Source organism: Fusarium odoratissimum (assembly GCF_000260195.1).
Source record: "Fusarium odoratissimum NRRL 54006 unplaced genomic scaffold supercont1.61, whole genome shotgun sequence".
In the NCBI taxonomy this organism is placed as follows: Eukaryota; Fungi; Ascomycota; class Sordariomycetes; order Hypocreales; family Nectriaceae; genus Fusarium; species Fusarium odoratissimum.
Genome location: NW_022158738.1, coordinates 86,009 through 109,623, shown reverse-complemented (window position 1 = coordinate 109,623; position 23,615 = coordinate 86,009). Strand labels below are relative to the sequence as shown.

The 23,615-nt window shown below is 49.6% G+C and overlaps 7 protein-coding genes across 14 annotated transcripts; 6 read left to right on the top strand and 1 right to left on the bottom strand.

The window, feature by feature from the left end:
• Nucleotides 1-506: 506 nt before the first annotated feature.
• Nucleotides 507-1,739, top strand: FOIG_15916 (uncharacterized protein; the record flags this gene model as incomplete). Its single annotated transcript, XM_031217323.1, has 1 exon — nucleotides 507-1,739. One exon carries the CDS (start codon nucleotides 507-509, stop codon nucleotides 1,737-1,739), a length of 1,233 nt encoding a protein of 410 aa, XP_031053010.1.
• Nucleotides 1,740-2,482: 743 nt separating this feature from the next.
• FOIG_15915 (uncharacterized protein) lies at nucleotides 2,483-6,328 on the bottom strand. 7 transcript variants are annotated; one of them, XM_031217321.1, is made up of 4 exons: nucleotides 6,199-6,295; nucleotides 5,805-6,028; nucleotides 4,982-5,573; nucleotides 2,483-4,901 (listed from the first exon to the last, which is right to left on the bottom strand). In XM_031217321.1, exons 3-4 carry the CDS (start codon nucleotides 5,013-5,015, stop codon nucleotides 2,995-2,997), a joined length of 1,941 nt encoding a protein of 646 aa, XP_031053008.1. In that variant the 5' UTR covers nucleotides 5,016-5,573; nucleotides 5,805-6,028; nucleotides 6,199-6,295; the 3' UTR covers nucleotides 2,483-2,994. The 7 variants fall into 7 exon arrangements, with proteins under 7 accessions (XP_031053008.1, XP_031053007.1, XP_031053004.1 ...); XM_031217320.1 differs by having other exon boundaries at nucleotides 5,805-6,328; XM_031217317.1 differs by having other exon boundaries at nucleotides 2,483-5,573; nucleotides 6,199-6,328.
• A 1,664-nt stretch (nucleotides 6,329-7,992) lies between these two features.
• On the top strand, nucleotides 7,993-9,310 carry FOIG_15914 (pirin (iron-binding nuclear protein)). Its single transcript, XM_031217315.1, has one exon. The coding sequence runs from the start codon at nucleotides 8,142-8,144 to the stop codon at nucleotides 9,171-9,173; it is 1,032 nt and encodes a 343-aa protein (XP_031053002.1). The 5' UTR covers nucleotides 7,993-8,141; the 3' UTR covers nucleotides 9,174-9,310.
• Nucleotides 9,311-11,521: 2,211 nt separating this feature from the next.
• FOIG_15913 (uncharacterized protein) lies at nucleotides 11,522-14,561 on the top strand. Its single transcript, XM_031217314.1, has 3 exons — nucleotides 11,522-11,764; nucleotides 11,815-12,262; nucleotides 12,315-14,561. Exons 1-3 carry the CDS (start codon nucleotides 11,705-11,707, stop codon nucleotides 14,318-14,320), a joined length of 2,514 nt encoding a protein of 837 aa, XP_031053001.1. The 5' UTR covers nucleotides 11,522-11,704; the 3' UTR covers nucleotides 14,321-14,561.
• Nucleotides 14,562-15,337: 776 nt separating this feature from the next.
• FOIG_15912 (uncharacterized protein) lies at nucleotides 15,338-20,081 on the top strand. 2 transcript variants are annotated; one of them, XM_031217312.1, is made up of 3 exons: nucleotides 15,338-15,758; nucleotides 16,040-18,608; nucleotides 18,659-20,081. In XM_031217312.1, the coding sequence occupies exons 1-3, from the start codon at nucleotides 15,739-15,741 to the stop codon at nucleotides 19,871-19,873; spliced, it is 3,804 nt and encodes a 1,267-aa protein (XP_031052999.1). In that variant the 5' UTR covers nucleotides 15,338-15,738; the 3' UTR covers nucleotides 19,874-20,081. The 2 variants fall into 2 exon arrangements, with proteins under 2 accessions (XP_031052999.1, XP_031053000.1); XM_031217313.1 differs by having other exon boundaries at nucleotides 15,338-18,608.
• A 92-nt stretch (nucleotides 20,082-20,173) lies between these two features.
• On the top strand, nucleotides 20,174-21,995 carry FOIG_15911 (palmitoyl-CoA hydrolase). The gene is made up of 3 exons (XM_031217311.1): nucleotides 20,174-20,484; nucleotides 20,657-21,550; nucleotides 21,604-21,995. The coding sequence occupies exons 1-3, from the start codon at nucleotides 20,368-20,370 to the stop codon at nucleotides 21,652-21,654; spliced, it is 1,062 nt and encodes a 353-aa protein (XP_031052998.1). The 5' UTR covers nucleotides 20,174-20,367; the 3' UTR covers nucleotides 21,655-21,995.
• Nucleotides 21,996-22,355: 360 nt separating this feature from the next.
• FOIG_15910 (uncharacterized protein) lies at nucleotides 22,356-22,968 on the top strand (the record flags this gene model as incomplete). The annotated part of the gene is made up of 1 exon (XM_031217310.1): nucleotides 22,356-22,968. The coding sequence occupies one exon, from the start codon at nucleotides 22,356-22,358 to the stop codon at nucleotides 22,929-22,931; it is 576 nt and encodes a 191-aa protein (XP_031052997.1). The 3' UTR covers nucleotides 22,932-22,968.
• Nucleotides 22,969-23,615: the final 647 nt, after the last annotated feature.

The following is a 23,615-nucleotide window of genomic DNA, read 5'->3' as shown; positions in this document are numbered from 1 at the left end:
CCAGCTTTCCTTTGTTTATTGTCAATTGGTCTATTTTGGTACCTACCAGCAATTGACTGCTTTTTCCGGCGTCGTCGGATTTGAATCTCCTATCCGAATCATTATTTCACATTGCTTCTTTACGGAAGATGCACTATGGTCATCCGCCAACAGGCTACTGCACCTCAGATGCAGAAAAGAAAAGAGAATCATGCATCTGCAGCAGAACTGTAATAGTTTACGGATACTGCAAGTCTGAGAGTGTAGAAAAAATCACAGCCAAAAAGTGTGACGCAAGGGATCAATCGCGCGTCTCCATACCAAACAAACCCCCGAGGCCCGAGCCCGAACTAGAGCAAGCCCATGTTCCTGTCAAAGCCCTTGGGAAGATGCAAGTGTTCGGAATGCTCTTGGGGTTGTCTGAAAAGAGGGATGGCTCCATGGTTAGAGCTAGACTGAGAAGCCCCTCTACCCAGGAATGCCCCTCCAGGTCAAGGGCGTCTGCTTGATCAACATAGACACATGCAATGCAACGCTCAGAGTGGGTGTACTGGACCCACGCTATGTTTCAACTTCCTTTGACAGCTTCTCTGCTTTCATATGTATTTGTATATCATGCCGTCTGCATCCCTGGTTTATTCATTTCGATATCAATATTGTTGCAAGTTAATTTCATGCTTCAAATTTCACGATCCACCATGGAGTCCTCTAGCAGATTGGCCGACCTCAAGCTCGTCTCAAAGTATTACCCTGTCACCAACTACTCGTATCCTCAACAGCCGGAACGCCCAACGCACTATCGAAGCCGCTTCTCTGACGATAGAGCGTCATTGGGGTCTGAGGGATCTTCGCCCAGTCTGATCGACGACCGAACAGACTCGGAAGTTTCTCTGGACGACGACTATCAGTATCACGCTCATGCTACAGAGCTTTGGGATAGCTTCTGGCTTCCAAGCAAGAGCAACAACCTCGAGGCACACCCAAGAAAGCAGTATCCAGCTTTGATTCCATCTCCTCACCCACAAACCCAACAACATATTCAGCAAAAGCAGCAAATCCAGCAGATGCCACAACAGAAGCAGCCTGAGCAGCGCCGTATCAACCCATGGCCTCTCCCCAAGAGCATTCAGAACCAAGGCCGAAAGCCAAGTGCAACTTACTCCCCCTTCCCAAAGCCTCTCCCACTTCCACCTCGAAATGCACCAATGACCCCATCTTGGCAATGCTCTCGAGATGTGAGGCAGAAGCCTCAACGTCCTCCTCGTCCCCACGAAGAGGTTTTCATCTTCCGCTCCCTTCAGAACTCACCACTTGTTGCACGCTTTGCCATTTCTGAAGACTCACCCCGACCTACTACACCAAAGGACAGACGTCCCACGACATCTCAAGAGATGCGAGCCCCAACACCCACAAAGATCAATTCACACTCTGAAACCGCCTTACGCCATTCTGCGGGACATGTTTGTGCATCCAAAACCCAGCCACCCGCTTCTGTGATGCGCTCAAAGAAGTCTCTCCCTTGCATGCGTCCTCTTCCGCCAACTCCACAACCAGAGACGGAAGAGAAACCGGAGGCCGAGCCCCACTCAGTCTTTGAATATGATGACTCTGATACTGAGTCTGGGAGCCGCTCATTCTGGTTTCATCGTCGGTCAGGAAGTGACCAACGAAAGACAGGCCAGCGAACTGCACCTTCATCGCCTCGCAAGAGACAAAACGATGTCATAGGGCGTATGCTAGGACGACGCAGTCGAGGCTGATGACCATATCACTTTTCTTTTTCTTCAGTTTTATTTTTATTTTTTTCACGACCACCTTCTTTCCACGTACATGATGATACCAACTACGATGTCTCTACGACCTATGACAACTTCACACTCATTTATGACTCAAGTGGACAACTCCACTATCCGCATCGACGTTGCCAGACGCGACATGACTATAACGACCTTTCTTTTTTCTTTCTTCTCTTTCTTTACGGATGAATGCCGAGAGAACCAGCACGGAGTTCCGGAAAACCCCCAATCTCGGGGTGGGCGAGTGGCACGTGGACCACCACTCGTTATTCATTATTTCCTTTGTTATACTGGTTTTGGCTCTTTGAGCCAGATGCATTCGCCTGAATACCAGATTCAGAGCAGGCGCAAGGAAAAGGTGGCTGGGTCTTTGACTGACGAACAAAGGTGTGGGTACACTCAAACTAACGGGATATGAGTTCTCATGAAAGAACATTCCTGATTTGAGTCCGGGAAGACCAAAAGAGGAAAACGCTACGGGGAGTTCTTTATGATAGCAATTCTTTTATATAGGATTAAACTACCAACGGTTATTGCCGAATGAAAATAGCTTGACGATGACGTCCACATACTACTTGTTCTCAGACACACGATCATGTGCTTCGCTTTGGTGTTGTAAATACCTTCATGTGGTTGGTGATGTCTCACCCAACCACAGACATTCGTTGCCCATGACAATTATCACATACGCATTGGGACCATGTCATGATACTTATAACAGCTGAAAATTGACAATAATGGAGTCTGAAGACCCAGATATGGTCTCCTCTTCTTTCGTATTCATCCGCTCTAAAGTTCCCCAGCCATACACACAACACAAGCAGTCTAAAAGCAACTGAGACATTACTTTTTCTCCAAACTGTGATAAATTCCTCAAGACTCCCCAGCAACATGATACATTCCAATACTTCCATTCCATTCGTCCCAAGATATCCTTCTCTTCAACGTACATAAACAAGCCATCCTTTAATGTGTGAACGTGTGAACATCAACCAAGTATTTGCCCTTTTCTAAAACGCCCACACAATGCAGCCATAACATGCGAGTAAAAATCAACAAACGCTTCGAGTACACCAAAACAATCAAAACCATACGCGTCCAATAAGCCAAGTATCGCAACACAATCAAATCATGACTGGGCTCTTATCATGAGATGCCATTCCGTCTCATTAACCCCCCCTTTAAACATTACAGCATCAATTCGTGCTTATGAGCATCATTAGCAAGTAGATCTATGAGATCTCATTCTTTTTTCGGTAAATCGTTTCATAGGGCGGACGCTCTCGTAGCGCTCGTCCCGGGAAACGCCAAAGTACCACATTGACTGCTCACGAGGATCAGAGCGATCAAGACCCAGGCGGGACTTGAGGTCTGCAGTGTCCCTAACGGCCAAGAAAGCAGGGTCTGAAACGGTCTCCCGAGCTGCGCTGAGAGAAATGATCTCGGCGAGAGTGTCGGCAGGATGAGGGATGCGGAGGGCCTGACGACCGGGCAGCATCAGAGAGAGGCACCCGAGGTAGAGGAAGAGAAAGGCGAGGAGAACGCCGAAGACGGGCATGTTGGGGAACATCTTGACCTGACCACGGAAGTTGGTCAGGGCCATGAAGAGGCCACCTGCGAGGATGGGGATGAAGATGAAGATTGTGGCCATGAAAGAGGTCACAGCAACACGCCAGTGGCCGTTACGGAGAGCTTTCCATGTACACTGGAAGGGGTAGCAAGCAGCGTAATCGGCGAGGATGGACTTGGACGCAATCTCACCAGAAGACTTGGACATGTCTGCCCAGGGCTGGTGGATGCGGAGAGCGTCGTCGAGGCTTTGGAAGAGCAAGAACATGATCATGCCCAGTAGAGAGGGGATGAAAGCGTAGAGGAAGTTGGCCGCAGAGAAAGCTCCGCCCCCAGGTCGGGCAGGGACTTGAGGGAAGTATCCCTGGTCCAGTCGAGTCTGGGGCAAGAAGGAGACGAGAACAATTGCGAGGATCAGGAGGGTCATGAAGATGACTGAGCCCAGAATTACGGAAGTGCGCAAGGCGATAGGCGTGTACCTATAGTGGCGAACCTCAGCCTCAAGGTCATCGAGAGAAGACGCAGGTGAGATTTCGGGCTTCTTGAGGACGAGGTCGTAGGTTCTGTAATCGGTGTGACCACCGTCACCAACAGATCCGATGCCGTACCACACGCCACCTTGCTGGCCATCCATCTGCCAGTATCCGAGTCGGTCAAGAACACGCTGTCGAAGTTGGTCCTGCAATACAGAGCTGCGCTGGACAACCTCCGGGCTGTTGTAGCTACTGGTAGTGTTGCTTTGACTTAACAGGGGGAGAAGATGTCCCACAGATCGAATATCCCACAAGAGCCCCGTCCACCGATTGCGCCAGAACATCGTCAAAGCGATGGTGGCTGCCAGCATCAAGATGTAGAGCGCGACAAGTGACCAAGCAATACCCTGAACTGCAGCCCATACCCAACCCTGGTCCTTGAAGATGCATGAGAAGGCTGTGCTCATGAGAGGGATCGTGAAATTAGCGAGCCATGTACACACGCTGAAGAACTGGAATTGCCAGGGTCCTGTGAACGATGGAATGAGAAATGTTAGAGGACGCAATCGTCGGAAGAGTGCGAGATATCGTTCTCGGGGCTCAGCATCAGCCATGGCGGTGAATGGTATAGTTCGCATTGAAGCAGTGACGATAGATTGGGCGTAGATTAAGATGATTCCTGCGAATATTTGAGGCAAGATTCTGAACAAAAAGTATTGACCGCTGTAGATACTTCCAGGATATGGAGTGAAACCACCATCTTTTTGTGAGTAGACAGCGCAGAAGATGAGGGCGGCTATCATGAGTAAACACAACAAGGCAAAGATGCACATAAAGACTGGTCGAAGAATGGCAGGCTTGAAGATGAGAGGAGGATGCGCTCGGTCAATGGGGATGGATCGAGGGCGAGCCTTCTCCCTCTGAGCGAACTGGTCAGGCTCAGAGTGATCTGAAGGAGTTGGTGACCGGGGAACGGCTGGTGCATTGTGATGAGCAACGGGCTCGTTGTGATGACGAGCATTTGGCGCAGGGTGCGCGGAGGTATCGGGCATCTCGTAGCGAGGAGCTTGCGTCTCGATCGGTTCTGGTAAACGATCTTCAACGTAAGCGGGCTCCGGTTGTGTCAATTGAGGGTATCCCCTCGCCATCTCCTCATCGGCGTACCGTCTTGGTTGTGGGTAGTCCTCCTCATAGTCATTCGAAGATCCGGAAGGGAAATGCGCAGCAGAAGGACCGCCGTGATTTCTCGTGAGAGCCTCGAGAGCGTATTGAATATATGGTGTATCGTCAACGCCGGGAGTGACCTTGCCAGCGGCTATTGTCAACTCGTCCTTGATACTCGCCATGCGAGCTGCGTTCTCGGCGGCGAACATGGCTAATTGAGCCTCGTCGAATCGAACAGACCCAGGTGTAGGAGCTGTAGGTGCAGTTGGAGCAACTGGAGGAGCGACAGGCGGTGCAGTGTGATGCGTCTGCGTTGGTGGTGTAGGTGCCGCAAACCCTCCAGGAAGATCAGAACCGAATAATCGTTCGGGGCCGTAGATCTCAGCTGTCGAGGCTGTGACCTTTGATGGTGGCAGAGAAGGAGGTGATGGAGCAAAGAATAGAGCACCAGGCGGTGATGCTGACGGATTGGTAGAGTTTCGTCCTACACGCTGTCTAAGATCATAATATGGGTGAAGAATTGGTTGAGATGATTGATCGTCGTCGTCAATTGACTGTTGGCCAGGAGTCTGCCTCTTTGGAGGACCTTGACCTGTAATGGTAGACCCGTCAGCGACACCGACAGACGAAGCCAGTTAAGTGCCAAGTGTGCGTGCGTGCGTGTGTGGGTGGTGTTGGTGTAGATGTATGTATGTAAGTGTAGTGAGTGTAGGTGTATAGTAGTGTAGTGCAATGTAATGTGTGTATGTGTATGTGTATGTGTATAGTCTTGGTTTCGAAATGAGACCAGACAAACAAAAGAGGGTGTGATGGTGTCACGTACGAGGTGCTTCCACAAAGTCGAAGTTGAAGTTTTGGAAGTTCATTCTTGTTCTGGTTCTTTTTCTGGGCGAGATCAAGAGCAACAGACTGAGAGAGGGTGTAAAACTTGGAATGCAGACCGACTTCTTCCCACTCCACACTCACATACAACACACAAGCTCGTTTTGACCAATTGATATCACAAAACAAGATGGGAGAAGAAGGACAGTAAGTGCATGCTGCAAGCTAAGAGAGAAGAATGAGATATGGTTGGACTATGAGGATTCTTTGCGCGAGGTTGGGTTCCTTGGAGAGGCTGGTAATACTACCTAGGTAGACGATGCCATTCCCAGCCTCTTTTGCCCCACCAAAGAAGGATTGGGTGTCTGAGACAGGGATCGAGGGTTGAGACTTACCAAAAGAAAAGGAAGAAAGTCGGATACACAGACTTGGAAAAGGTTGAAAAAGACTTGATTTGAGAATTACCTGTGCTTTTGTACTCAAGAGAGAGACACGATTATGTTGGGCACACAAGAATTGGCACCCGTGTTCTCACCTCAGGCGATAATGCAGCTGAACTGCTGTGTTGTCACAGCGCTTTTCGTTGGACAACACACTGAACAAGGCCAGCACAAGGTGTAACTAAGCCTATAGAGGTATAGCTCACACGGCCCGTCGGGAACTTGCTATGACGGTGTGAGATGGTCCATCCTCAATTGAGTTAAATGGGTTGCATGTGAAGTCCACAAATGAATGTTGTCAACAGTCATGAACACGAGCTATTCTCAATGTGTTTCAATTGACTTGGACTATCGAACATCCACATTTAATTGTCTGAAAGAATCGATCAGCTATGGTGACATGATATTTGTGCCGCCTATCACGATGGACAGGGGTCTGAGACATGACCAACCACCTCAAAAGTTATCTGGAACAATCAGCTTGACATCTAACCCAGCTTCTACTAGAATTTAGATTACCTGCCTCTTTATCCTTAAACTCAGATCAATCGTTTCAGGTGTATTGTGTTCCTGATTTTGGTCTCATGTAACTCTATCTCTTCTTGGTTGTGGTGGCGGGATCCTATAATCAGAGCTTCGAGATGCGTGTAACATAAACAATACTCAATGTTGGTTATGCTAGGTAGCTTGAGATGAAGGAAATAGTTAGAGACCTTGACTACATAAATAGGATAACTCAAAGTGATTGGACATAAATATCACTGATGTCAAACGCTTCAATGACACTAAAGCAAGCTGAGCTCTTGGCTTACACAGCTGAAGCTCATACTCCACCATCATCAATCCACCTAACCCATTCCAAGGGCACGAGCCGCATTTCCTGCCTCCTCATGCAAGGCACATGCAACATTGACAGCCAAGATTAATGGACAGACTGGGATCATTCATTCTTTCAATCCTTGATATGTCCGTCTTGCCCTCTAAGAGGCTGGTATTGGAAGGGCTGAGCCTAGAAGAGATGTAAGATGCAACTTGATTCATCTACATACAGAGAAGAAGTCAGGCCTTATATAGGCAGGCTAGAATACTAGAAAGTTCTATAGATTGCCTTAAGGGCAACCTATATAACTGCAAACAACAAAAAGGAAGGCAATCAGTCTGCCTAACAAGCCTTAGATTTGTTTCTACTCTGCGTCATGGTGACCAAGCCAACAAGGGAGAAGCACCCCTCACGGAGCAGAAAATCGGATACCCTTACCGAACCTGGGAGGGAGCTGAAAGAACCCGTGTCCAGATTCTTGGAACGATCGCCAATTGGCAACTACGAAAAAGATTGCTTGTTATGATGCCGAAGGGATGGATGTTGTATCTTGTAAAACGAACATGTGGTGGTTGGCTATGGAAAGGGAGAATCAGCAACCAAGGGCTTGGACCAATCAGCTCTCAGTCGAGTGTCTTCCAGTCTTTTGTTCTGTCTAATAAGAAAAAGCTCGCATATCGTATTCATAGTACGAGGCTGAATTGGTTTTCATTCGAGAACTTAGTCGAGTCGTACTCCACTGCCCCCTCCAATTGAGCTTCCATCAAATGCTAGCTTCGTCATTGGAGGGTGACTTGGTGGTAGCATGTGCCCAAAGCTCACCTCGATTGGCGAAAACGATAGACGTCACGTCACGTGAGATTAGTAGTGTCTGTGTAAGCCTGAGATAATCACCAAAAGCTTTCTATATACCCCACATTATTGCGTAGCAGCGAACCAAATCGCTGAGCAATCATTACAAAGTCAATTACACAGCAAAGCATACTTAGCTATATCTTGTCAGCGTTTTTCAATCATCATCAATCGAATCTATTTTCATGCAGGCACATTCTCGTGAATTCGGTGATTTCGTCTATATATGTTTCGCGTCAGTCCCTTGATTGCGATTTTCGTCGCTACAATTTCCATCATCATCATCATCTATCCAAGCAACTACTTCACTCACATTCAACAACTTACAACAAACATTTTCACAAACAAAACTACAACAATTACCTCAACTACTCAGAGTCAAATGAACGCCGCAAAGAACATGTCCAAGTCTCTCCGTCACGCAAAGATCACTCCTCATCGCTCCAGCAGCAGAGGTCATAGTGATCATGGCTGGTTGAACACTTACCATAGTTTTTCTTTCGCCGACTGGTATGACCCGAGGTTCAGTCACTTTGGTTCTCTTCGCGTCCTCAATGAGGACCGAGTAAAGGCCAACTCGGGTTTCCCTACTCACCCTCACCGGGACTTTGAGATCTTTAGCTACATCCTTTCAGGAGAGCTCACACACCGAGACTCAATGCTCACCAAGGGCAAGGAGGGAGGACAGTCTGACAAGTTCTACCGCATGCATCGTGGAGATGTCCAGTTCACCACTGGTGGAACTGGCATTGCCCACTCGGAATTCAACGAACACAAGTCAGACACAGTCCACTTTCTTCAGATCTGGGCCATCCCCTGGAAGCGTGGTCTTACCCCCCGATACCACACCCGTCACTTCAGCGATGAGTCCAAGAGACAAGACTTTGTCAAGATCCTGAGCCCTCTCAAAGGAGGCGAGGAAGCTACAGTCCAACAGGAGAAGGACGCTGAGCCTGTCATCCCCGGCACCATCCCCATCCACGCCGACTTTGTCATGGCCGCCGGTATCATCGAGCCAAGCAAGAAGTTTGAGTGGACCGTCGGTGGAGGCGCCACTGAGCAAACGAAGAGAAAGGTCTATGTGCATGTGCCCATGACCAAGGGAGGAAAGGCCAAGATCCGCCTGGATGGCCGGGAGGATTCCGAGATTCACGAGGGTGATGGTGCCTTCATTGATGGTGTCAATGCCGGTGACAAGCTCGCCGTTGAGAGCATTGGTGAGGCCGAGGCCGAGGTTGTCGTTCTTGATACTGCTTAAGCATAGGCTGACAACTCTGCCCGAGCCCGGGAAGCTATTTGGACAGGAAAATGGTAGCATTACGACCAATAGAAGTCTTTAGATGTATTTAGCGTGAATCAGTAAAATTGATTTCTTCCCATGTTAAAAAAAACCCGTTCCATTTTGAAGTTGTCCTGACAAAGTCTCCAACAAGTGGATTGTAAGTTTTGGAAAGGATTTTCGCTGTTGGCGAACCACCTACTAAAATCATCCTTATCCACCTCGTGATAAAGCAGTGGGGAGCGGATCAAATCCGTCTTATGCCCTGTTGAGTGGTAGGTTAATCCATGTGTCCAACAAAGCACCAAGAGTGACATTTGTTGGCCCAAGCATTTATGGACCATCCTCGGACATTTCGAAAGAGGATCGCCGACTAACAGATCACTCGACAATCAAAAGAACATAGCCAAAAGGTAGTAATGGGGTGAATTGAAGATATGTTCTGGCAGAGAGTCGAGAGCCACGATGTGTAGCACGCTGAGGTCAGAAAGAAAGAAATCCTGGTATCGAATGGTGATTGGTAAAAGTAGGCCTCCAGACGGTGCAAGGGACGGCCTTTGCAGGTGGAGATTTTATATTGACTGCCAAGCAACACGCGGTGATTTGGTGAGAGATGGCCCAGTGAGAAAGTTGTGTAATAAGAATGGGAGCAAAACCATACTGGCAATTGGTGAGCTTTGGTCAATAACCATCTCCCAGGGGGCATTGCATCAATTATAAGCAATATCAATAAACACCACGAACGTGCTTTTTCTAAAAACCGGCCAAGCTGAAAAGCCTGGAATATTGGAAAAGTATTGGACTAGCTGACAAGATAAGATGGTTAGCGTGTGGTTGAAAGACGAGACTATGAGTTCTAGGCTCATAGAAAAGAAAGAGGAAAGAAAGCCACACTCAAGGCTAAGCTGACGACGCTTCGGAGTATTATTCGACTCCTTTTCACAGCCATTAAGCCAGCCACTCTCTTCAACAACGGTTCTTATCTGGCCATGAATCTGATGATACATAGTGACAGCATTTGATGTCATTGACAGATCAATGCCACTCGGAAGAAAGCGAAAAATGTCGATCAAAGGCAGGGACTGGCCCCGGATCGGCAATCTCCCAACGTGGTAGGTAGATGTCAAGCCTGAACCCTTCTCATCATCAGGGGTTCACGCTCTACTACCGCCAAGTCTCTAGGGCACAAGCCGTCACTTCTGTGATTAAACTACTGGCCAAAACCTCCGGAGGCATCAGGGGTTTGCTCGAAGTGGAAATCAGGAGCGGTGACGAGTTGAGTAGCTGCGCTAAAAGTTTAGCCCTACAGCGTAACACAACACGCTATTGGTCGATTTAGATGCAGGAACCACTAGCTCTATCGCTTAGTCTTCCACGACTCCACGTGTAACAGGGGTAGATACCAACATCGAGTGACAGCCCCTCTCGGTTTCTTTCATCACACTGAAATATTTTGCAGTACAAGTGAGTTGTAATGACTTGAGTTTCTTCACCTAGAGACAGAGACAAAGTGATACATGTGAAAACCTTCTTGTCACCAGAGCCTATGCCTGCGAACTCGCTTCCATGGACACTGGGCTAAGCCCTTCGACCGAATTATCAACTGCGTAATCGGACCAACGACACTCTAAACATGCATACTCGGAGATAATCGAACCGAGTCAATTCCCTATCCCCATCCATACTACCCCTAAGACTTACACCTTCGCCGTAGTGACCAGACACCTTGATGTTGGCGCCGTCTCCAAACAGACATCAACCATCTCCATCTCTCAGCCTTAGATGGGAATCATTGACCTGCCAAGATCCAATTTCCATAATTCCCCTCTGAACCGTTTCCCATATCAACCATAGTGTGGTATAATGACACCATAAACGCAGCTTGGCGGCTGAATCTACCTTATCACCGTCCCCATTCTCACCTTGGCACATCGGCTACGCGGCTCAGACGCCCATTTTCGATAGTCCCTCAGCCGCCCAAGTCCACTCTCGACCAACGCTTAGCCTGTTCCTGAAATCGATAGCCTCCTTCAGGTGTCTGAACTGCAAGAGTTTACAGAAAGAGGCTTCTTCTGCTGTTCCAAGGCGGAGATTACTTTGCACGATGCGGCCGATTTCGCCGTACCCCATCGACAACCCCAGGGGTTTACGTCTAAATGGTCCTCCTCTAGCGAGAAGACTTCTTACTATGTCCTAGATAGGCAAACACCGGTTCAAATGGCTGGAAACCAACAGCTGAGATGGCTTTGGCCGTGATGAGATGCGTCTAGGGCAGAAATTTCCGAGTGGTAGTTCCCTTCATAATAGATGGCTTTCCCTCTCTTCCCCGATGTTCCTCTCTGTCTTTCCCATCAACTCTGTTGGCAGTAAATTCGAGACGGCTCGGTCCCAGGCCTCATTGCAAACTTTGGTTTGCGTCCTTTCTTTGATAATCGTATCATCACACATTCTTTAACGGCCTCGGCCACCTTGCAGTCCTTTACAGCCTTTCAGTCACCCATCTAGTGGCAATGTCTTCTATCTCTCTTCCAGGTGGTTCTGGTCTCTCCCTGGGACTCAATGGATATTGGGTTTGTTTAACTTACAGTCTTGGAAATAACCAACTGACCAACTTCTGTAGGGTCAACTTGGATCCGATTCACTCAAGTCCTACTGTGACTCCGCCCCAGAGTACGTTACTCTGTCTTTTGTGAACCAGGCTCCCGAACATACAGAGTCAGGCTATCCTGGTACCAACTTTGCCGGACACTGTGCGGCTGGTGTCTTCAGTAACAAACACGGAGTAGCCTCATCACTCCTCAGTGAATGCCACACTATCAAGGAGGGCATTCCATACTGCCAGGAGCGCGGAGTCAAGGTTCTTCTGAGCATCGGTGGAGTCTACAACGAAGCTGGAAGCAACTACAAGGTGACCACTGATGACAAGGGCGTTGATTTTGCCGACTTTCTGTACAAGGCATTCGGTCCTTATGATCAAAGCTGGGATGGTCCTCGTCCTTTCGACAGTGACGATGGTACAACCCGTCCTGCTGTCGATGGTTTCGACTTTGACATCGAGCATGACCTCCGTACGTGATGACCTACATCTTCAAGACATGAGCACCAGCTAACAACCATCAGCCAACGGCCCTTATATCGCCATGATCAACGAGCTTCGCCGATTGAACAGCGATGTTATAATTACCGGCGCACCCCAGTGCCCTACCAGCGACCAATACTTCTACATGAAAGACATGATCAACCAGGCCAAGTTCGACGCCCTCTTCATCCAGTTCTACAACAACCCTGGCTGTGATGCTATCCCCGACCCCTCCGTTTCATGGGATAGATTCAATTACGATGACTGGGAGGGCATTGTTGAAGACAGTGAATGTAGTCAGAACGCCAAGCTCTATGTTGGTCTTCCTGCTAGCGAGGCGGCTGCTCCAGGCGGAGGTTATCTCGAGCCGGAAGCCATGAAGGATCTCGTCTGTGCTCTCAAGGACAAGACTCACTTTGCTGGTATCTCTCTCTGGGACCTGACTCGTGGTGCTGGAAACGAGATTGACGGCAAGAACTATAATGAGCATGTCATGGATGCCCTGAAGTATGGTTGTGACCCTGTTCCTGTTACAACCACCGCTGTCTTGACAACTACCTCTGAGGCTACTTCTACTGCCGATGTCTCTACTACAACTGGTGTAACAACCACTTCTGATGCTTCTTCAACTGGCGCTTCTTCCATGGAAACTGCCACAACTAGTGGGTCGACGACTGCTGATACTACCACAGCCTCTGGTGTTTCTTCCACTGAGGATTCTACAGCCAGCTCTGCTACCTCCGCAGCTACCGATGTCACATCAACACAGGCTACCTCTGCTACATCTGATGCTTCTTCAGCAACCGAGACAACCGATAGCTCTGCCACAAATGTTTCTGGTTCTGTCACTGACACTACCGCTTCTGAAACATCTGCAACAGCCACTGATTCTTCAGCTGACGCCACTGGGACCTCCGCAACTGGCAGTGTCTTGAGTACCGGTACTTCATCTGCCACAGCCGATGTCACAGCTACTAGTGACTCTTCTGCCACCACTGACGATGCCGCTACCTCGACCACTGATGTCACTCTCGAGAGTAACACAATCACCGGAACTGCCAAGACAACGGATTCTGCCCAGGAAACTGAGTCTGCCACTGCCGAGACTACTTTCAGCACCTTCAAGGGCTGGAACACCACCTACGATGCTCCCTCTTATACTCAGAAATATGGCAACCCCACGACCCTTATCCCCTCTGGCACTGTAACTGTTACCAAGGGATCGCCTGTTTACACCAAGTACCCTGACAACACTTATGCTGTCAGCATGACCACCAGCACTGTCTGCACAACCCGAGTCCACACTGCGGTGGATGGTTACGTGGTCACCGAGACCATCCCTCTGTACACCACAGTCTGCCCCGTTACTGGTAAGGCCAAGCCTACCAACTACGCTGTGCCCTCTCAGTACGAGACCAAGACTGTCTACACCACAAGTATCCACACCGTCACCAAGTGTCCTCCTGAAGTCGTTGACTGCCCCTATGGATCTGTTACCACTGAGACCATCCCTGTCTACACCACGGTCTGCCCTGTGACAGAGAAGAGCAAGCCTGCTCCCACTGATGTCCCTTACAACCATGAGATCAAGACTCTCTACACAAGCCAGGTCAACACCATCAGCCACTGTGCTCCTGGTACTCCCAACTGTGTCGTCGGCGCCGTCACCACGGAGATCGCTTCATGGACCACAGTTGCTGTGCCTGCGCAGCAGACTCAGCCCATCAAGATCTACAAGCCTGTGCCTGAGATGCCCGAGATCGCCACTAAGGAGGCTCACTACAACGGCACAGTCTACACCAGTGTTTTCGTTCCTCCTGTTACGCTCAAGACAGCCGCTAAGCCCGGAGTTTTTGAACAGGCTAAGCCCACGCATCAGCAGTCCTCCGGCGCTGCCGCACCGACCGGTGGCTACACATCGGTACCGGTGTCGGCCCCAACCTATGCTCCGGCCCCGATCACTCCCGCTACTGCCGGAGCCTCTTCTCTCGTTGTTGGCTTGACCGCAGCGGCCGGTATTGTGCTCTTTCAGTTGCTTGCGCTGTAGCGAGAGATACACTCCTTAGACTTTCTTTGATCGCTCCTCTTTCTTCTCTTGTCCCCAAGGTCAAGATTCCTTTGATTATACCTTCTTAATGTAGAGGTCAATAGCCTTTACAGTTTCATACCATCCTATTTATGTTAATGTGTATAGAACGAATACATATATATGCTACGGTTAGAACTCAATGATATTTGATGCAAGGAGCCCTTGATTATTTCATGACCTGAAACGTCACACGTGGCTCTGTTCACAAGCACAATATTTCAACGTTGTTTGCTGATCAATCGAATCTGCTCTGTAGTATAGCCTATAGGCCTTTTGGCGATACTTATTATCTGATGAGCGCTTCAGTGTCGAAATAGGGATTTTTAAATGCAGAATGATACGTCAGCGGCTGCCGCTATATCTCAATCTGTGCTGGATCGTTGGGTGTGCCTCATGGCTGCATCAAACACGTTCAAGGCAAGGTAAGTATAAATAATGCCTTGCTGCTATAGCGATAAAACAACAAGAATTGTTCAGTTTCACGTGCCTGTGATTATTGAATGGCAAGGCTTCTGAGCAGTGTTAATCATTTGAAGTTACCTTGGCGACGTCGAACTCAAAAGCTTGGTTGTTAGCGGATTATTATTCCTGGTCGCGGGCGGATTGACCCTCAAGGCTCGAGCCTCCTCGGAGCTAACAAAGGAACCCGGTTGTTGTCACGGTAAAGCTTGATTGATTGATTGGTTCGGGGGGAAGACGTCATTGGACGGATATGAGGAGAAGCTTCTATTAGAGGCACCTCATACAGAGTGACAGCCCGAGTGAGGTGAGGTAGCAACGGTATGAAATCTCCGAATGGTGACGAATGCTCAGCTGTGCCAGGTTAAGCGATGCATGGCATATGTTACATTGGAGATTACAGGGACCTCAGTTCAACTTATCAGGTTGTTTTGGTAGAATCTGAAGGTTGTCATGATGGTGGCAGTGCCCCTATCGCCTGCCCAAGAAGCTTTCTCCACCTGGCGTGAAGCTCCAAAAAGGCCCCTCCATGGCCAGTTACAGCGCTGTTGCTAAGGTATCCTTCCTCTGGGCTGTACCTTTGTACAGTAGCAACCCAACATTTTTGGCTGATCAGCTCTGTCGTGACGAATTCATCCCATCAACCGCATCATCTAAATCCGGCCGCTTTTGTTTTCCTTGCAACTTGGCGACCAAATTTTTCCCTTTTCCCCTCACCAACATCAACACCAAAGCTCAGCATTCACAACTGCTTGGCATTGACCAGCACGACCCCTGTACACGATACCTACTACAGCGCACTTCCTTGTTGCAAATCCAGTGTCTGGCCCCTATTTTCTCTTGTTCCCCGCCTCGACTCGATATACATACAGTAACTTTGGGGGGGGAGCTCGATCTATTGGTAGACGTTGGCCAAGATGTCTGACGCCGGCGACGGGTGAGTCCAAGTGATAGTGATAATTACTGTTGTTACTGGGCTATTACAGCACCAAGAGAGTTGCTGCATTGTCAGATTGGCTCGCAATTACCGCTGCATATGCATACCAGATGCAGTAGATGCAATGGAGTCGCAACTGGGCCACATCACACATGCTTCGCTTCGTACTTAAACTTAGCTTCCCCTCTACTGCTCTGGCCCTGGGCTGTTCTGCTTGACCAACCCCCCAGCATCAAAAGTCGTTCCACCTACTGACCGCTGTTTATCTTTTTTATCTTCAGCACCCACAAGCGGTCCAAATCCGCCGCCGCTCTCTCTCTTTTGCGGCGCAACAATACTCGCGACGAAGAGTCCGGTTCCGAAGACGGGAGGCTTCGGAGAACTCCCTCATCCTCAAACCCAATCAACCCCATGGCGCACCAGCAGACCCCGCGAGGCCACGGGGCCAAGCAGTCCATCTCCTCGGCTGGCCTCTCGCCTACAGCTTCTCAATCAAAGTCCCAGCAATTCCCCTCATCGCCCTCTGCCGAGAAAAGCACTGCAAGCCTCGAGCAGTCCGTTCGAAAGTTCAGGTTCGTCGAGGCCCTCCGAAGCGGCGACACCTCATCCATTTCCCGTGCCATTCGCGAGACAGCTGAGAATGCCCCCCGGGCGAGCATCTCATCAGTAGGCGCTTCTGCCACAAGCGCTCTCGACGATACCACAATCCTTCACCTAGCGATCCAGTGTGCCGAATTTCCTGTCATTGAATACGTTCTGTCTGAGGGACAGGGATCGATCGATGTGAATGCCCGCGACAAGGATGGCAACACCCCGCTTCACCTGGCTGCAATCCAGGGCCGCACCACAGTCGTGAAGCTTCTCCTCGAGCAAAAGGACATCAACGATGCTATTGCCAACGCCCAAGGCAAACTGCCACTCGACGTCGCACGAAACCCCGAAATCTTCCAGCTGCTGCAGCTCTCACGATCACTTTTCGCCGAGGCCAAGGTCAAGCAAGTCCAAGAACTGATTGCGCGGGGCAATTATGGCGCACTTGCTGGTGTTCTCGAGGAGCACCGAGTCAAGACCGTTCTCGACATCAACAGCCCCGAATTCGCATCCGAACCATTTACAGTCCAGACTGGAGGCACTTTGCTTCACGAAGCTGCAAGAAAGAAAAACACCAACCTCATCCAGGTCCTGCTTCTGCATGGTGCCGACCCCTTCCGTCGCGATCGAAAGGGCAAGCTGCCTCAGTCCGTCACAAACGACGATGCTACAAAGGCCATCCTCAAAAAATCTCCAGCAGCTGTGGCTGCCCAGCGTGGAATCCAGGAGAAAGCTGTGCTGGGGCAGGCCGCTTCACAGGGTACGGCAGGTTCTGCATCCAGTGATCCTCTAGCCGGCCGAGAGGCTCGTGAGATGAAGGGCTATCTCAAGAAATGGACCAACTACAGGAAGGGCTACCAACTGCGATGGTTCGTGCTTGAGGACGGCGTTCTCAGCTACTACAAGCACCAAGACGATGCAGGCTCCGCATGCCGTGGTGCCATAAACATGCGTATCGCGAAACTCCATATGAGTCCTGATGAAAAGACGAAATTCGAAATTCATGGCAAATCCTCTGTCAAATATACCCTTAAAGCGAACCATGAGGTTGAGGCCAAGCGATGGTTCTGGGCTCTCAATAACTCGATCCAGTGGTCCAAGGATCAGGCTAAGGAGGAAGAGAAGCGGGCAGCTCGAGGCGCGGAGCTCTTGAGGCAGGCTAAAGCTGACCCAAGTACACTTTCTCTCCAGGACTCTCACAGCGAGAACACCAGCGTCACAGATCTACGCAGGAATAGCTCTCAACTTCCAAGCAGATCTCTGTCCAAGATATCTTCTGTTGACCAAAGACCAAACCATGCTAGCCCTGGTACAACTGGTAGCTTTGAGGAAGATGAATTTGTTGATGTTGAGACTGATGCAGGCACCTCACGGGCACCCAGGAATGGAGCGCCAACGCATAACGATATGGATGACGACGACGATTATGGCGACGATATGAGTATTCATGAAGAACCCACAGCTACTAAGGATGCACTCAACATTACTGCTCAATCAGCTAAGCTCCAGCTCGAAACAATGTCTCACGTTCACCAAGCCCTTCTCAACGAGCTAAACCAGAACCCGAACACACCTCTCTCTGACAACAGCGTGACGCAGGCTCTGGGAACATACGATGCCGCCATTCGAAGCTTATCAACTCTGGTGGCCGACTTACTGCGCATTTCCAAGGACCGTGACGCCTACTGGCAATACCGCCTTGACCGCGAGGCTAATATGAGACGTATGTGGGAGGAAAGCATGGCGCAAGTGGCCCGCGAGCAAGAGGTTCTGGAGGCTCGCGTTGGAGAGGCAGAGAAGAGACGCAAGGCCACAAAGAGGGCGCTAAGAGAGGTGATTGAAAGTGGGATTCCCGTCGGTGTAGAAGAGGCCATGCCCCGTATTGAGGACACATTTGCCGAGAAGGAATTGAGCGACGACAGAGAGAAGGAGGATGAAGAAGGAAAGTTCGAAGATGCGGCCACCAAACTGTCACCAGTGCCGCCTAAATCGCCTACGATGAAGAGCGTCCGAAGGAAACCCACAATCATCGTGGATTTGTCCGAGAGTGAATCTGAAGAAGAGGACGAGTTCTTCGACGCTGTGGATGCTGGCCAGGTTGAGGTGTCTGAACTGCCCGCGGAGGAGGTCAAGCCAAAGTCTCAGGATATTGTCGTTTCTGGTGGTCTAGATATCAGCTCCTCTTTCAAGGGCTACGAGAATGGCATTCGAACGAGGCTCAAGATGGACGCCGATGACCGTCCTAAGATTTCTCTTTGGGTACGCTTATTACACATACGTGGCATACGAACAATACTAATATGGAGTAGGGTATTCTGAAGTCGATGATTGGCAAGGATATGACCAAAATGACTCTGCCTGTTTCTTTCAACGAGCCAACTTCACTCCTCTACCGTGCTGGAGAGGATATGGAGTATGCCGATTTGCTTGACCTGGCTGCTGACCGAGCCGACTCGATCGAACGACTTATCTACGTGGCTGCTTTTGCTGCTAGTGAGTACGCTTCAACTATCGGTCGTGTGGCCAAGCCTTTCAACCCCCTGTTGGGAGAGACCTTTGAGTATGTGCGGCCCGACAAGAACTACCGCTTCTTTATCGAGCAAGTCAGTCATCACCCTCCAGTCGGCGCTGCGTACGCAGAGTCACCCAAGTGGTCGTATTGGGGTGAATCGGCTGTGAAGTCGAAGTTCTATGGTAAATCCTTCGACATCAACCCGCTAGGTACATGGTTCCTCAAGCTTCGGCCCACCGCTGGAGGAAAGGAGGAACTTTACACATGGAAGAAGGTTACCTCGTCTGTCATTGGTATCATCACTGGAAACCCAACCGTCGACAACTATGGTGTCATGGAGATCAAGAACTGGACAACGGGCGAGGTGGCTCACGTTGAGTTCAAACCACGTGGCTGGAAGGCATCGAGCGCATATCAAGTATCTGGAAAGGTTACTGATGCAACTGGAAAGGTTCGCGTCAGTCTTGGTGGTCGCTGGAACTCCAAGCTGTACGCTCGCCTAACCCCAGGCTACGAAGCAGCCGTGGATGAACCTAAGGAGAGTGGCGGTGACATGGCCCACGGTGGTCTTACAGACCCCAACCGTGCGTATCTCATCTGGAAGGCCAACGAGCGACCAACTGGCATTCCTTTCAACTTGACGCCATTCGTCTTGACTTTCAACCATATCGATGACAAGCTCCGACCATGGCTTCCACCTACTGACTCTCGCCTTCGACCTGATCAGCGGGCTATGGAGGATGGAGAGTACGATTTTGCTGCTGATGAGAAGAATCGTCTGGAGAATGCTCAACGAGCGCGCCGGCGTCTCCGAGAAGAGCGTGGCGAGGAGTTTGTGCCAGCGTGGTTCCGAAAGGCGCGCTGCGAGATCACAGGGGAGGAGTATTGGCGATTCACTGGCAAGTACTGGGAGCGACGCGAGAAGGCCGGTCCAAACGGTGATCCCCAAGTTGCGTGGGAGGGGTTGGAACCAATTTATGAAGACCATGTGGATGAGGATACGATTCGGTGATATATTTATTGATCATTAAAGTTGTTAATTATACAAAAAGAGAGAGGGTTAAGATGTGAGAAACGCAGCTACTACGATGGAAGGGAAGTTGTTTAGATATAGTAGGTAGAGTTCTGGAAGCTTATAGCACAAGTTGCAAACGCATCTCGCTATTGAAATTAGCATTGATTGAGCTAAATAGGTACCGTTATAATTCCCGGAACGGAGAATAACTGCGCTCAGCCGGTCTCTAAGTGGCCGATAACGAGGTAGATTCGGCCCCACGGCCGGCAGAGACTCCGAACCTCGGTAAAAAATCATAACCTTAAACTCATCAGGGGCAGGTTACGTAGGGAGCTCGTAGTGAGGCAGCACATGAAAGCTCGGCCTCTAAATACATCATCTTTCTCCTTAAAAGATAGTGTCTATACTATTTACTATTCCTGAGTATCCACAACTTCTTTCCAGCATCATCAACAGTAGCACAGCGCATTCAATTGGAGCGGAATAGCAAAATGACAGTCATTGAGGATAACGTTAGACCGACTCTACTACGACCGCCAGAGCACGATGAGAGCAAGTCTCTGATTGAGAATGTATTGGACGTCACAGAGATCAAGGTTCTAGGCCCTGTAAGTTGTGCCTCTCTCTCATCACTCAGTCACGTCAAGGATACGGATATATCAATGAATGATATGTGATACTACCTCATGTAGTCTGACGCGTGGAGTACACCTATATCCCTGCTTCTATCTCATTGTATGGTATCAATACAAATAATTAGCGTTGCCTGACTGCTCACAGGATATCTTTACAAACACGCAACCTCAATGGCATCCTCCTGGTGCTCGTGGTATCTATGGAGGTGCTGTCATCGCACAATGTCTTGCTGCCGCGCAAAAGACAGTCCCAGAGACGTTCCTAGTCCACTCATGCCACTGCTACTTCCTCCTCGCGGGCAACTCTGAGATACCCATTCTCTACCATGTTGAGCGTGTACGCGACGGACGCTCGTACTCGACACGCACGGTCCAAGCGCGGCAAAAGGGCGCGTGCATCTTTACCACCACCATCAGTTTCGTGCGCGAGACACCTCCTGAGAAGAAGCGACGGGAGGTCAGCCATGCGGCAAGCCTGCCAAAGGATGTGAGCCCACCGGCAGATGACTGGGATGGTGAGCCAGAGTGGGCAAGGACTGGACCGTTTCAGAGCCACAGAATTGAAGTATTGGGCGCCCAGGACCCAAACTGCAAGCCACAGGACCGCAAGAGCAGACAGTGGATGCGCTCGCGACAAAAGATCTCAGCTGGAGGTGGCCACCAAGCACACCTCAACGCCTTGGCCTACATGTCAGACAGCTACTTCATCGGCACAGTCTCCCGCCTCCACGGACTATGGCGCTTCCCATTCTCGCCAGAAGAGGTACCCTCGCTGGATGAGAAGACCCAAGAGCAGGTCAAGAGCCTGTGCGAATTTGAGGGCATGGGCAGTAGCGTGGAGGACTGGAAGGGGCGGGCACAGGTGGGAATGCTCGTGAGTCTGGATCACAGCATCTACTTCCACGAGCCAATGGCAGTCAAGGCGGATGAGTGGATGTTTACGGAGATGGAGAGTCCGTGGGCGGGAGATGGCAGGGGTGTTGTTACACAGAAGATATTTGGTAAGGATGGGGCGTTGCTGGCGACGTGTTTCCAAGAGGTGAGTCTTGTCTGTGATCTGATTGATATGAGCGTTGTGCTAACCATGTTCAGGGCGTTGTTCGACTTAAGCAAGATGGTGGAGAGAAGGGTGCGAAGCTGTGATCTGTCTTTGAGCCACGAGCCGTGTTTGTTCGTTTCATTTGTTGACTGATACCATACATAATAATTACTACCTTTGACAACTACGTCACACTTGAACCCTTTTGATGGCTTTCTCATTCACTTTTCAGGCACTGAACAGTTGGTTAATATGTTGTTCATCGTTCGCCTACTTTGCCCTTCAAGCATGGACTGTTCATTGGCTATGTTCAGAGTATGTGTACACTTGGTCTATGGTCAAAGCGTTATTCAACATATCATGTATAGGAAGTTTCCTCAGACTCATTGGCTACAGTATTGTGATAGCTCCCAGCACTGCCCGTGACTCTGTGCATTCAATCAAGTGCATACCCTTCGGCAACACGCGTCAATGATGCCCTCAAGTTGTCTCTTGTCACTTGGAGAACAAGCATGTGTTCAGCCAGAGTCCGAATACGGGTTATGACTGCTATTGCCTCGAAGATTTCGGTATAAATATGTGACCTCTGCTCTATCCAGACTTTTCTTCTTTCCTCATTATTCTCAACTTTCGATTACAATCACCAACTTACTGTTCCAAACATCCAAATCATAATCTTTGATCTTGATACCTACTATGCAAACATTCCAACACTCCAACACTCCAACACACATACAGCCATTCGAGGCAAGCCTTGATTCCTTTTCCTTCTTTTTCAACTTTCCCTACAGATCATACTAACAAGATGTGCCAAGCCCGCTATCTTCTCTCCGCTCCTTGTGGCCACTCCAAGCACGAGGAGACATGGATATGCAAGCGGGCCAAGTCCTTCAGCGGTATTCTCAACAAGCTCATCCTCCGGAAGAAGTGCGAGCCAGTCAGTATCATCGCAATCGTCATTGACTGGTGTCCTGCTTGCAAGGTGGCCTTCGAGAGAATCGTCGACACTATCGGAGCCCACCCTGTGACATACAACAACTTCTGGGACCCGAGGCTGATGGACCGGTATTGGTCCATCAAGTCTGGAAACCAAAGAGTCCGAGAAGTTGATCCAGAGGAGATAGGCCCCGTTGCTTTTAAAAGCTACGACAAGATCCCGTACCACAAGGTCAGGACGGGGCCCAACACAGCAAAGAGAAAGGAGGACAGCTGGGAGTTACGCGCTCTACAGGCCGAAGTACGCCGACTGAAGCCTGTCTGCGTGTGGATAGAAGACTATGAACACGAACCCGTCGAGACACTAGAGGATCAGTTGAACCTTTGCAAAGTCTCCTTGGTTGAAACGAAGAAAAAGGCGTACAACCACGGACTCGTCCAGTAAGTTCTTCCATCCATAACTTCTGTCACTTCGTTTGTCACCATGAACTACAACTGATTGATATACTGGTCAAGATCTGAACCATTCCAATATAATGCACACTCTGTGGGGAGAAGTTTAGACTTCTCTCTAGCAAGAACTCACACGCAAAGTCACACACAGAGTACCAATGCCTCAGGAAATTGTGCTACAAGAGAGCCAATAATGGAAGACATGTCTGTGCCTGTTTTGCACACCAGCCGCTTCATCTTGGCCACAATCAAACCACCGACAAGACAGAACAACAAGAAGAGAAACACATCACAGCACAAAAACGACAAAACTCAACCCTACAATGATGAACATGATTCTTCAGCCATTGCTCTGTCTCTTGCTTTCTGTGACATCAATTTAATGTCTCTCGATCCCATTATTACAGTGAAGACGAATCATATGTTCTTAATCATCTTCAAGGGCTCATGAAACATGATCCTTCAGGCTTTAAGTGACTCGTAAGTTCCAAAACTGTTCAGCAATCCATAAAAGGATGGAACATTCCCGCCCGATTTGAACGGCATCCAATGTAGCGTGGCATTAAATCCTTCAAGGGCCGCTAAAACTGCCAAACCCCGGAACTTCCCCAGGGGCCGCCTAGGGCTCCAGTCGTTGGATTGGATCTCCACAAGGCAGACTCGGGCGTTTTAGTGG

Bases quoted from the DNA above. Each gene is read 5' to 3' on its own strand.
- FOIG_15915 (XM_031217316.1), bottom strand. From the start codon at position 5,847: ATGAACTTCCAAAACTTCAACTTCGACTTTGTGGAAGCACCTC. The intron at 5,574-5,804 runs GTACGTGACACC...CTACCATTACAG, and splicing joins CGACTTTGTGGAAGCACCTC to GTCAAGGTCCTCCAAAGAGG.
- FOIG_15914 (XM_031217315.1), top strand. From the start codon at position 8,142: ATGTTTCGCGTCAGTCCCTTGATTGCGATTTTCGTCGCTACAATTTCC.
- FOIG_15913 (XM_031217314.1), top strand. From the start codon at position 11,705: ATGTCTTCTATCTCTCTTCCAGGTGGTTCTGGTCTCTCCCTGGGACTC. The intron at 11,765-11,814 runs GTTTGTTTAACT...CAACTTCTGTAG, and splicing joins TGGGACTCAATGGATATTGG to GGTCAACTTGGATCCGATTC. The intron at 12,263-12,314 runs GTACGTGATGAC...AACAACCATCAG, and splicing joins TGACATCGAGCATGACCTCC to CCAACGGCCCTTATATCGCC.
- FOIG_15912 (XM_031217312.1), top strand. From the start codon at position 15,739: ATGTCTGACGCCGGCGACGG. The intron at 15,759-16,039 runs GTGAGTCCAAGT...TTTTATCTTCAG, and splicing joins ATGTCTGACGCCGGCGACGG to CACCCACAAGCGGTCCAAAT. The intron at 18,609-18,658 runs GTACGCTTATTA...AATATGGAGTAG, and splicing joins GTCCTAAGATTTCTCTTTGG to GGTATTCTGAAGTCGATGAT.
- FOIG_15911 (XM_031217311.1), top strand. From the start codon at position 20,368: ATGACAGTCATTGAGGATAACGTTAGACCGACTCTACTACGACCGCCA. The intron at 20,485-20,656 runs GTAAGTTGTGCC...GACTGCTCACAG, and splicing joins AGATCAAGGTTCTAGGCCCT to GATATCTTTACAAACACGCA. The intron at 21,551-21,603 runs GTGAGTCTTGTC...AACCATGTTCAG, and splicing joins TGGCGACGTGTTTCCAAGAG to GGCGTTGTTCGACTTAAGCA.